This window comes from Acinonyx jubatus, chromosome C2, assembly GCF_027475565.1.
Source record: "Acinonyx jubatus isolate Ajub_Pintada_27869175 chromosome C2, VMU_Ajub_asm_v1.0, whole genome shotgun sequence".
NCBI lineage: Eukaryota > Metazoa > Chordata > Mammalia > Carnivora > Felidae > Acinonyx > Acinonyx jubatus.
In genome coordinates this window covers 66,897,069-66,910,054 of record NC_069384.1, presented here as the reverse complement: position 1 = coordinate 66,910,054, position 12,986 = coordinate 66,897,069, and the positions used below count along the sequence as shown (strand labels likewise).

The following is a 12,986-nucleotide window of genomic DNA, read 5'->3' as shown; positions in this document are numbered from 1 at the left end:
ACACACAAAGAGATTTTTCTTTCTTCTTCATTCTAGGTCTGGATAAAATTGAGTTCTTACAGAGTCATGAAAACCAGGAGATCTACCAGAAGGCCTTTGATCTTATTGAGCATTACTTCGGGACCGAGGATGAGGACAGCAGCATTGCACCCCAGGTTGACCTTAGCCAGCAGCAGTACATCTTCCAGCAGTGTGAGGCTCCTATGGAAGGTTTCCAGCTTTGAAGCAATACTCTGCTTTCATGTTCCTGTGTCAGACCAGGCTACCCAGTCAAGTCCTCTTGTGGAGCCCACAGTCCTCATGGAGCTAACTTCTCAAATGTTTTCCATAATACTGTTTGCGCTCATTTGCTTGCCTTGCGCATCTGCTCTCTTACACACATCTGGAAAACCTCTGGCTCTCTGTGGTGGAATACCCTTCTAATAAAAAGGGTAACCAGAACGGCCCACTCTCTTACGGAAAATCCCTAGGCTTTGGAGATCTGCACTTAAATATTATAAGAGTCATGGGAATATACACATATTAATGTGGCTCCCTTTCTTTGTGGGGGAAAAAGAGGACTCCTCCTCATTCCCTTTAAAGTGGGGAAAAACACTGATATTAAAAGATGAGACTAAATCTTTATCTTGAATTTCACACAACTACTTGCAACAAGGGAGATGTTTAGACCTGTTGTGTACACTTCAGAGTACTTTTCATGAGTTCTTCCACAGTGAACCCTTGGATTACCTGGTGGCTTTTCTAGCCAAATTTGCATTAATCCTTACTGAGACTGGATGGTTTTCTTTCCTCTATTGGCGCCATTCTTCACAGATATTAAACCATCCGCTCCCTCACCTTCAGCCTTCAGTGAATGTGCTTTCTAGTTGTCAGGAATGCTGAAGAATTTAACACTTTGACTCTTAAATGTGATACTGGTTTGAAGATTCCCTTAGAGCAGAAAGGAGAGGGCCACATATTAATTTGTATGGCTATCGCTTCTCTTTGGACTTAAGTGTCTTAGGATTTGGAAGTGGTTCAATTCTAATGCTGGTATGAAGATCTAGAATCCTTAGTAATCGAAACAATATCCTATCATTCAATAAAATAAAAAACAAAAAAAATCCCTCCAGTTTTCCCAAACTCAACCAGTGTGACTAGAGGCTGTGTTTCTGCATTAAAACAAATGTTTCAGGCTTTGTGGTCCTGATGAAGGTCCTCATTAAATTGGAAGTTCACCTTAGGTGCTTTTCCTCTCTGTGACTGGCAGATAACACACAATTTTTTTTTAAAGGTAACCTAGGGAAATTTTTTTCTTAGGTGCAGCTTGATTCTAACGTATTCATGCTGCATTGTATGATTCCTTTAATGCAGCATCCTTATCTTAAATAACCACCTTCTCAACATGACTTGTTCAACACAAATAAGGGCAGTGATCTTTTTTTTTTAATAACCTCATTGTTCCCCTATTCATTTCATCTCCTACTAGTACTGCCCAGTCAAGTCCCCCCATAAAATAAAAAGTTTTTCTACCTTCTGGCTCATTTAATGATAACTGCAATGTACCTGCAACTGGCGCTTCCAGTACTGTCTTCAGTGATCCACATTTGTGCTTGGACTGGAATGAAAAAATAAGCTTAATTGCCAAGAGAACTGCAACTGAGTTCAATACGACTTCTTGGTGCTAGATGGCCATCTTGACTCAATGTTTGGACACACTATCAGGAGAAGATTTTTTTGTTATGCTGTTCAAAATGAATTCTGAAGGAAAAGTCTCTCACTTCCGTTTCAGAGACTACCCTTTTAAACCTCTTTAATCTTATCCTCTTCTAGAATTCATTATAACCCCAAAATGTAACTATTTGGAAGTTCCCCTGACAGGCTATTCTACATCTCTGGTAAATCCTGCTGAACATTAGGGATATTCAGAGCTTTCATACCTCATCATGTTGTTATTTAAGCAGCCAACTTATGTGACCTGATTTAAACTTTAAAAAATCCACTTCAAAGTAGAAAGATACAAAGACAAAAGGACATTTATCAGCCAAGCGTGTGATGCATTCTTCACATCTAGTCTGTAGTTGTGTCTGTGCTCTGGATGGATACCGTCTGATGTCTGTTACTGATGGAACAGCCACTGCAAAACTAGTCAATTCCCATCTATAAGTTACATTTTCTAGTGCTGCTTTGTGCTGAAAGGACATTTTAGTTTACTGCACTTGACCTGTAAAAGACTTTGATTCTTTGTAATTTTAGGGACAAATTAGGTGGTTAATTTAAAGAAAAACTTTCAATTTTGCCTTTACATCACATTAAAATATAACTTCTTTCAGAAGGGTAATAGAAGCACTGATTCATAGTAAAAATCTTGTTTTTAGCTTTGACTTTTTTTGTGGCTGAGTTTTTTAAACTGTACATCACTGGTAACATGTCATTTCTCTAGGATGTTTTAAATCATATACCTTCTGTTGGATAATTTAAAAATTCTCATTTTGATATTGGATGGAAAAAAGATAAAGCACACAAAATTGTTTCCCCAGATTAGTAAGAACAGCATCCATTGGGAGTTTTTGCCATTGCAGGTGTCTTCAGTGAATGAATTAAAGCCCATTTAACTACTGTGGTCTATTTTCTGTCTAAAATAGGAATTTATCTTGCTCCTGTCCTAGAAGTTCATGAGCCATGAGATACGAGCTAAATTTTTTTTGCAGTAAAATGGTTTTTTAATATAAAATTGGAATTAACTAAAAGGTAAATCCCAGCATAACTGTTGGAATTGGTAAAGTGGCAGCCTTTCTGGTTATAGAAATGAGACTTTAGGAGGTAACTAAGAACTAATTTTAGTTCTCTGCCTGGCAGATTCTATTACTTTGAATTTATTGAAATGTTACTATCATTAAGATGTTACTCATTATAAAAGCATGTTAATTTCAACATAGGAAAACTCTTCTGGAATATTATATACTGATCAGGGGAGAAGTGACTTGGTTATTCTCCCCTTCCTTTTTTTTCTTCCTCCAAACTTTCAAAGTATATTCTTTGAAATGAAAGGTGGGGGGACAAAAGCGTTGAAAGCATTTGGAATATAAAGGTCCCCTGTATTTGAAGGACCAGATTAGATTGAGAAAAACCGGGAAAGGTTTTAAGATGATAGGTATGAAAAATAGATGGAGAGAGTTTTCTATGGAATACTTTAATTCATGTTCTTGTCACTAAGTAGGACTCTTAACCTTTGTCAGTTGTGCTGTTTTGAAAACTATTGCCCTAGGATTCCATCTGCCAGATAAAGCTAAATGGGCTCTGGGTCGTTTTTCATATTGTCACAAATATAAACAATGACAATTACCCCATAATAAATCTTAATTATTATTCAAAATTGTTGCTGATTTGCCTGAGAAAAAAAATGTAGTATATTTTATACACCAGACTTTGTCAACTAAATCCTTTTGTACATGGCCACTCACAGGCAACCTTGAATTTACTTCTCTAGTGCTAAACATTTCAGTTACTTAAAATCCCCTAGCTTGTGGTTGCATTATGAAAGGGTTTTCCTCAGGTTGAAAATTTTTTCTTTCTTGCTGATTAGTTTTGTGGACATTTCTGTATCAATAGGCAAGTCATTGCTTATTGATATTTTAGGGCTTTGGGCTTTTTATATATACTGGAAATCTTGATGTCTAAGGATGTTTTTCACTTAAGGAAAAGGATCCACTTTTAGAAAGGGGCATTGTTTGCTTTACATATTTATATCCTATTTTCTACCTCCTACATTCCAAAATTTGCTCATTTGCAGAGATAGGCATACCTATATATGAAATCTCCAATCTGAATTTTTGCCATCTGAAGTTAACAGTTACTTTTCTTCTGTTGTTAGGTGAGCAGAGTACATACATTTATCTGCCTAGTTGGGAAATATTTTGGCTACCTTTCTCTATCATCAAAAGTTAAAGTTATCAGGATACCTGGCTGGCTCATAGAGCATTTGACTCTTGATCTGAGGGTCATGAATTCAAGCCCCACACTGGGCAAGGAGCCTACTTGAAAAGAAAAGAAAAAAAGTTAAAGTTACCTTACTTAAAAATATTTTAAAAATTAAAAAGAATGAAATATTTGTTTCCTTATGGGGCACTTGGCTGGCTCAGTTTGTCGAGCATGTGATTCTTGATCTCAGAGTCATGAGTTCAGGCCCCACACTGGGAGTAGAGATTACTTAAAAAAAAAGTTTTGTATTTAAGTTAAAGTAATTGAAGGCCAGATGTGGCACCAGTGCAGTTAAGTCTGCTCAAATATGGAGAGTATTCAAATAACACGGCTTTATTATCAGAAAAGGATAGGAAATAATAGTGGGTACCAGGACATCACAAGAATGTGTGATAAAGTAAAGCAAATATTGTATGCTAATTTAAAACTACCAAATTCCTACTAGGTATAAAATGCATTTGGAAGTTTGGGGCAAGAAGAAAAGATTAAGGGTAGAAAAAGAAGTCCCAGTCTGTTTTCCCGTAAGTCAAAAAGGCAACTAGACTTTGAGCCTCTGCTGTGTGCCAGGTGCCTGTGTAAGGGCTTCTGTTTTTTCTCTTTCATCCTACAATTGCTCTTTGAGGTGGATAACTGTCACTAGGACAGAGGTGAGAGAATCAAGACTTAGGAGAATTTACTTTGCCCCAAGGTCACAACTCATAGACACTGTCCAGTGGTGGGACAGAGCCCTGCAGGTTGTATCTGGAAGAAAGTAGCAGGCATGGTACAGGTGTTCTGTACCAGGAACTCTCAGAACTGGACTTAACAGCCACAGTTGGACCAGCTTTTTGTTGGACCATTCTTTCTGACTCTGTCATCAGCAGCCTTAAAAGAACTAAATCAGGTATGAAGTTGCTTTTAGGTTGCGTATTTTGGTAATGTAGACCCTCTCAGCCCAAACTTCTTTCCCCTTCTGTGGTGCTAAAATTCTGTATATGACCTGACAAAACAACAGAAGTTAAAATATATATGCAAGTGATTGATTTTGAGTTTAATAGCATAATGGGTAAACTTAGAAACATGTTTCCATTGAACAAACTCAATTGTAGAAGGTATTGATTGACATAGAGAAGGAAAGGCTTTGGAATGAAGAAGTCTGCCTTAGAAAGCAGTGCCATCCATGGACATGAATTTAACACAGCTGACTTCCTAAAGGAGTATCATCCCGAGGAGTATCTAAAGTTAGATCACCTTTTAATGTATGTTGTTGAGTATGTTCTTACTTCATCATTATGACCACTCTATGTTGTTTTTCAAAGTGTTCTTACACTTTGATTTGGAATGGATCTGATGATTCTTTGTACTTGAATGTGGTCTGTCAGGCCATGGGTGAGTGCCTTGCACATAGTAGACTATTCAATAAATACTAAATGACTGAAGGAATATGGATCTATGTGATATTAGTAAAGAGTACGGTTACAAAAGAAAACTCAAAGGAATTTTATGCTGCTTTGTGAAACTAGGAATTAACTCTTAGACTTAGTGTCTCAACATGTGTTTTATATGTGGTTACCTTTCAGGAGGACATAATTTGACATGAAGTTTACAAAAGTAGACATTGTCACAGCAGTTCATTATATAAAAACAGACCTATGCCTTCTGAGAAAAGTTATGGGTGTATTTTACAGGATAATATATATATATATATATATCAACCCTGTTTGTATATACCAAAAATAGCTTATCAGTCTCTTCTGATACAGTCTAAGGTTAAGAAAAAAAAAAAAACAAAAAAACTTTTTTCCAGTTACATCCAACTTACGTGGAAGCTGATGGTCGAAATAGAGATTTTTTTTTTTCATTTTTACTATTGTATGTATTGCTCAGATTGTACTGGCCAGGTATAAGAAAACAGAATCTTAAAATATAACTAGTTCCTGCAAACTACACTGTCATCTATAGTACAAAATGACTTAGTTTACAAATTTATTAAAGCTAGGGTAGATCATCATTGCCCCTATTTCATTTGCCAATTTTAACAAGTGTTTTTCTCATTCTACAATCAATATACGGTCATTTCTGTCATCTTGAATGTTTATGCAGAGAATAAAATTACTCTCTAAATTCCTTTATACCCATTTAACCTGAAGAAGCCAGTGAAAAACCGCAATATGGATCATTGCCTTCTCTAAACCACTTGGGCCCAGCATTATTTAGAGTGATGGGTGAGGAGAACGTAGAAACCCAGAAGACCAGAGTGGTGGGGAAAGGACAGCATAAGGTTTGAGAGAGATGTGGGCAGGCTGATGTGTAAACTACCATGTAAAGAGCATAGAATATTCCAAGATTAAGTTGTGATTATGAGAAGAATCCTCCAGAAGTCAACAGTGATTGTGGTTTAGGGATAGACCCAGTTTTTAGATTAACACCAGTTGAGGATTTTGGTGCCCCCTTTCACTTTAAAAAAGGTCTCTGTTTAGATAAATTTTAGGCCACTCCATATTTAGCCCAACTATTTGTATATATTTAAATTGCTAGTGGTCTTAAAAAGTGTACAGAGTTCTTGATTTTTGAGGACTGGATTTGGTTAATTGGAGCTGGCGTGAAGGGAGTCAGTCAAGACATTCCTTAATATAGGAATCACTCCCAGTCCTGACACAGAACTCAAAAAGCAGTATGTTAATTAAAAAATGACCTATTTGTGGCATTTCTATTTAGAATATCTGCAAACTTTACTGAGGGGCAAGGGAAATAAACCTTTAAACCATTGAGACCTTGAGTTCTAAAACTTCTATGGAAATCTAAAGAAATCGAATTGATTTCTACAGAGAGGGAAAATTCCGAATTACCTGAAGAAGATTAAGGGCAGCAAAAATAGAAATTATGAAAAACAGACTGTGTGAGGAACTTTGCTTGAGAGCAGCAAATACAAAGCTCTAATTACAGTTTCTGCCCCTTTGGATTTACCTGTATCAGTATTCTCTACTCCTACAAACTCCACACTCTGATGCTCCCCTCCTCCCAAACTATGAAATTCTTAGGCCTAATTCATAAGGACTACGATATCAGGACTACATGTTAATATTAGAACATGACTAATAAAAAGGTTTAACTAGTTACAGTCCTAGCTTTAATTTTCTTTACACAAGTTCCTGATGTTATTTGTAAACAAAAAATTCCAGGCATCAAGAAATGATTTTAATTGTGGAAATTTCTTCAAATTCTGAGAAAATATTAAAAATTATTTCTGGATATTCCTACCAACACATTCTTTTAAATTTCTTTTTTTAAACTCTACCCCTAGGGGCGCCTGGGTGGCTCAGTCGGTTAAGCGTCCGACTTCGGCTCAGGTCATGATCTTGCGGTCCGTGAGTTCGAGCCCCGCGTCGGGCCCTGTGCTGACAGTTCGGAGCCTGTAGCCTGTTTCAGATTCTGTGTCTCCCTCTCTCTGCCCCTACCCTGTTCATGCTCTGTCTCTGTCTCAAAAATCAATAAACGTTAAAAAAAAAAAAAATTTAAACTCTACCCCTAACCTAGGGCTTGAACTCACCGCCCTGAGATCAAGAGTGGCATGCTCTACTCAGTGAGCCAGCCAAGTTCCCCCCATCCCCCTCATTGTTATTTCTAGTGGGTTATTAAAATCTACTCCAGCACCAACAACCCATCCTAGCCCTCATGTCATAGATTTACTTGTCTAATTTTCACTTTCTTTACTCTCCTAGTGCATAGAACAGTTATTGGAAAAATAAGAATTTCAGTTCTTTGGAACAAAGCCTACAGTTTGTTCTCTATAGCGCTTTTAAATTTTTTGATGAGTCAATAAAAATGAAAAGTCTCAACAGATGCAGAACTTGAGTGTTTCTAAGCTTCCAATAAAAATCACACTAATCCAGGCTAATAGGAAAGGAAAGGGAGGAGGAAGAGTTTAATCACAACTGAACTTTAAGATATTATATAAAAAGGGAACACAAGTTCTCTTTTTAAGATGTTATGAAGAGGAAGGTCCACATTAATAAATAGCTAGGAAGAATCCTATTTAATGTAATAAATAGATGTTCCAATTCACTTAAAAGATGGTCCTATTCCCAGCACCTTGTTATCCTTATACAATTAACCTGCGCAAGCTAAGACTAAAGTTTTTGTTCAATTCCTGTCCAAATTCCAAACTAAGTCGTAGGGTCTTAAAGTAATGAGGTTTTTACTATGTTCGGTTATTATACGTGATCTAATTATGTCATTGTGCCTTATTTAAAGGCTAGACTTTCAATGATCCCTAATACAAGATAGAAGCCTGTTTGCAAATGCATAACTGTTGACTGACAAAAACATCATTAAGAGATACTTGCGCCTCGGGGCGCCTGCGTAAGTTGGTAGAGCAAGCCACTCTTGATCTCCCCTGTCTCCAATTCAAGGTTCAAGCCTAACGATGGGCGTAGAGATTGCTTTAAAAAAAAAAAAAGATAACTTGCCTCTAGACTTCAGCTTTGCCAGAGGGGAAAACCTTGTAAAGAAAACAGTGCCTCTCTTGAGCACTCTATACTAGGAGATTACAGGTAAGTAGAAATTCAACAGGCTTCAATCTTTTGGTAAACTTTTTTCTTTCTTTTTTTTTTGTAAGTATACACCCAACATGGGGCCTGAACTCAGGAACCAGAGATCAAGAGTCGCATGCCCTACTGATTGTGCCAGCCACGTATCCCAGTACACCTATTCTTGTTTAAAGATAGTAACTTAACATCTGAAACGCATATATCGTTTACATAACACTCTCACACTTTCAAGGCCATTAAACTTTTGACCCTCTAAAGCCAATTACGAGTTAACCTTATACATTTCTTAACCACGTTCTACGAATCTGTCATTTTCGGTCTGAAGCACCTGTACAGAGCTCACCTGTTTTCTTATAAAGTTTAAGGCATTAGGAAGTGCTAAAACAAACGTCTGCTCGTTTCCCCCCCCCCCCCCCCGCACAATGTCATGCTAAGTACTGGCCTTTGGAGGCCCACAACATATACTCTATCCTTCCCCAAACGTTTCGGCAAAACTTTTAAACCGGAAGCTTTATAATCTGGACATAAATTCGGCTAAGCTGCCCTTGCCTATTTTCAGCTTTACGTACACGCCACTAGGCTCTATACCACACGAGTTGAGAGGAGCAGAACCGACGCCACCCGAAAAGCAGAAACTTGGCCAGTCACCGGCGTCTGGGGGTGGGGGTGGGGGTGGGGTGGGGTCGACGTTGGCTACGTGCCAAATGTGGACTTAACTTTTCCGCTAAGGGAATCGGAAAATTCAGTCATTCCTCGTGACACGGTTTCCAAAATGAAATGAATGTTGTTTGTAATATTCGCTGCTACCCACGCTAGCCAGTCAGGTCTGGGAGAAGCCCCGCTCACCTCCTCACTCGCCAAAGGTAGTCAAAGGTATGCGAGTGGCAACCGCGGCGAAGAAGACCGGAAGGAAACGCCGGCGTCTCCTTTTGCGCAAGTGCAGGCAGACCTCTCCTATTGGTCACCGCGGCTGGAGATTGGTGTGCACATGCGCTCTGCTGACCTGCCAGCTGGGTGTGATTGAGGCGGCGGTGCACAACAGTGTTTATCCGCGGACTGTATAGCCAACCGTCAGGGTCGCAAGTAGTGGTGCCTACGCAGGTTTTCTTTTTACTTTCTGAAATCTCTTGTTTAAGCCGTTGATTCATTCATGCTTATTTAAATACCGAAAGTCTGTCTGCCTGGTAGGCTTGCTCAGTGTTCTCAAACATTGTGGAATTGAGGGATGGGCTGTGAAAAAGTGTAGATCACCCACGCCCCTCGTTGCTTTGCAGGGCTTTATATGTTCTCAAAATACCCAATACTAATACCTTACTTGCTGACGACGCATAGCACTCTTTTAATAGTATTTCTCAAGTATTTGTTTACAAAGGAAGCAAGGAAAAGGGGACGTGGTCCAAGCCGTGCTGCTGTATCATTGTATATAGTAGTTTAAAGACCGTCCAGAAATTAAAATCATTAAAAGCTGGTTTATTTTTGAATCTCATTATTTTTATCTTCATTTTGCTGGGCAGAAAGTCGGAATATTGGGCTGCCTCGTTCAGGGCCGGACGCTTACCCAACCTACTTGGAGCTTCAGAACCATGGCGACAAAGGAGGCAGGAGATGGTGAAGCAGAGTCGAGCCTTCCCTCAGCCAACGGGAGGAAGCAAATGTCTGAAAAACCAAACTATGCTCTTAAATTTACTCTCGTGGGACATACGGAAGCAGTATCATCAGTTAAATTTAGCCCTAATGGAGAATGGCTAGCAAGTTCTTCTGCTGATAAAGTAATTATAATTTGGGGAGCCTATGATGGAAAGTATGAGAAAACACTTTATGGTCACAGTCTGGAAATATCAGATGTTGCCTGGTCATCAGATTCCAGTTGGCTTGTTTCTGCCTCAGATGATAAAACGCTAAAGATTTGGGATGTGAGATCTGGAAAATGTCTGAAAACGCTAAAGGGGCACAGTAATTACGTTTTTTGCTGTAATTTCAACCCACCATCTAATCTCATCATTTCAGGATCTTTTGATGAGAGTGTGAAGATATGGGAGGTGAAAACAGGAAAGTGCCTCAAGACTTTATCTGCTCATTCTGACCCAGTTTCTGCTGTTCATTTTAATTGTAGCGGGTCCTTGATAGTATCAGGTAGCTATGATGGTATCTGTAGAATTTGGGATACTGCATCAGGTCAGTGTTTAAAAACACTTATTGATGATGATAACCCTCCTGTCTCTTTTGTAACATTTTCTCCAAATGGTAAATATATTCTAATTGCAACCTTGGACAATACTCTTAAACTGTGGGATTACAGCAGAGGCAGATGCCTGAAAACGTACACTGGCCATAAGAATGAGAAATACTGCATATTTGCCAACTTTTCAGTTACTGGTGGAAAGTGGATTGTATCTGGTTCAGAAGATAATCTGGTTTACATCTGGAATCTTCAGACTAAAGAGATTGTACAGAAATTACAAGGTCATACAGATGTTGTAATCTCAGCAGCTTGTCACCCTACAGAAAACATCATTGCATCAGCAGCATTAGGAAATGACAAAACAATTAAACTGTGGATGAGTAACTACTAAACCCTTTAGAAATCAAGTAGTAGAGCCAAGCTGGAAAAAAAAAAAGTTATTTAAAAAGATGGTTTCCCCTTAATTTTGGCATAGTTTTGTATTTCTTTTTAACATTGTCTTACAAGATTTCAGACCTATAATCTAAATTTGTAAAGCAAGACAACTGGAAAAACAAGTCTAGAACCTAGGGCTTCTGACTTTTAATCTGTTATTAATCTCTTATGTCTCTTCCTGAACAGATTCCCATTCTGTTCCTCCCAGTGAGTATTTTAGAGAATCAGTGTACTTGAGAAATATTTAGAAGTAAGGTTCACAAGATAGGATGACTATTAAGTGAGGAGAGCAAGGGAGTTTGGAATAACTCCAGTGTTTCTGATTTGGCAGATCAGATAGATGAATAAGAGCATAAGCCTGGGATAGTGGTGGATTGGAGATGTATGATGGATGCTACTCACACACTTTAAGTGATAGCCTATGTGATGGGGCGTGAAATGGTTCCATGGAATCGAGTCTATAAATTGGGAAAAATAAGCCATGGTTAGGTTTGCTCTGAGAGTCTAAGAATTTTAAGTTTTTATCAAGATAAAAACTAAAACCAAAACATTATGTCATTTTACTGAAGAACCTCTCACTACTTTATGTGCCCTCGTGTTTATCAAGCAAGCTAAATGTCTGAATGAGGTGAGGCTATATTCTCTTCCACTATGTGTCTGACCTACTAACTCCTACCTGTGCTTCAAACGTGGTTCAGAAATCACCACTTTGTGGACCATCACTGCCTGCCTGACTCCAATCACAGCTGACAGCTGAGTTAGGTTTTCTTGTTCCTTCCTATAGCTTCTGTTATAAAGTTCAGAATATATCTTTTACCAATTTGTATTGTAATGGTTTCACAGGCCATGTTTCCAGTAAATTATGAACTCTGTCAAGTATGTTTTTATTCATTTTTGTATTCTCAGTATTTATAAGGGACTAATGATGAATGACAATGTATTATACCACCATCACCACCACTACCACTTTATTCACTCCTTGCCTGCTTTCAACACATTTTTGGAATTAAGTCCCCATACTATTACTTTTGTTGATTAAAAGTATCTGACCATAGGCTAACATATTAACTTTAGTCAGACAGGGCTTTTAGGAAATATAAAGTGGAAAATGGTTTCTTCCCACTTTCCCTACAGAGACATGATAAACATGGGGGGAAAATCTAGAAATTAAGCAAAAAATAATACAATAATTGAAAGTAAGAGGACAAAGCAGTCTTAATTTTTTTTTGTATTCTTTAGTATCTTGTAATAGTGCCCATTAAATCTGATTTGCCTGACAAATTCTGAGGAATGTAAGGTATTAGAGTTATTAGTAGAGTATGACTGCCAAGAAGGTATTGTGTGAGGGTACTTGGAGAATGGGGATTAGTTAAGGACAAGTCTGAAATTCTTGGCAAGAAATTTATATTTAACCCATAAAGAAGTATTCAAAGTTACTGAATAGCAGAATGACAGAAAATGAAAAATGATCATGTGAATACTTGCTGCATGGTAACATTCGTGAATTTTGGTTTAATGAAACTTTTATTACAGTAAATCTCCAAGGTAACACTTTAAAATATTACTTTTGGGGCGACTGGGTGGCGCAGTTGGTTAAGCGTCTGACTTCAGCCAGGTCACGATCTCGCGGTCCGTGAGTTCGAGCCCTGCGTCGGGCTCTGGGCTGATGGCTCGGAGCCTGGAGCCTGTTTCCGATTCTGTGTCTCCCTCTCTCTCTGCCCCTCCCCCGATCATGCTCTGTCTCTCTCTGTCCCAAAAATAAATAAACGTTGAAAAAAAAAATTAAAAAAAAAAATTACTTTAGAAGTTAAAAATGATATTTGTTCTATGAAGAAAAATACTTATTTTTAAAATAAGTAGATTAAAATCAACTTGGTATC

The 12,986-nt window shown here is 38.1% G+C and overlaps 2 protein-coding genes across 5 annotated transcripts in view; both read left to right on the top strand.

Moving 5' to 3' along the window:
• The window catches only part of KPNA1 (karyopherin subunit alpha 1), a 70,078-nt gene extending 66,723 nt beyond the window's left edge, over window positions 1–3,355 (top strand). For all 3 annotated transcript variants that reach the window (XM_027060989.2, XM_027060990.2, XM_053220930.1), the window contains one exon: window positions 37–3,355. In XM_027060989.2, coding sequence (XP_026916790.1) covers window positions 37–224 — 188 coding nt within the window. In that variant the 3' untranslated portion in view covers window positions 225–3,355. The remainder of the gene's footprint in view (window positions 1–36) is intronic.
• A 6,098-nt stretch (window positions 3,356–9,453) lies between these two features.
• Window positions 9,454–11,982, top strand: WDR5B (WD repeat domain 5B). 2 transcript variants are annotated; one of them, XM_015082296.3, is made up of 2 exons: window positions 9,454–9,590; window positions 10,004–11,982. In XM_015082296.3, exon 2 carries the CDS (start codon window positions 10,073–10,075, stop codon window positions 11,060–11,062), a length of 990 nt encoding a protein of 329 aa, XP_014937782.1. In that variant the 5' UTR covers window positions 9,454–9,590; window positions 10,004–10,072; the 3' UTR covers window positions 11,063–11,982. The 2 variants fall into 2 exon arrangements, with proteins under 2 accessions (XP_014937782.1, XP_014937783.1); XM_015082297.3 differs by having other exon boundaries at window positions 9,539–9,673.
• The last annotated feature ends 1,004 nt before the right edge of the window (window positions 11,983–12,986 follow it).

Coding starts and splice junctions, on each gene's coding strand:
- WDR5B (XM_015082296.3), top strand. CDS start 10,073: ATGGCGACAAAGGAGGCAGGAGATGGTGAAGCAGAGTCGAGCCTTCCC.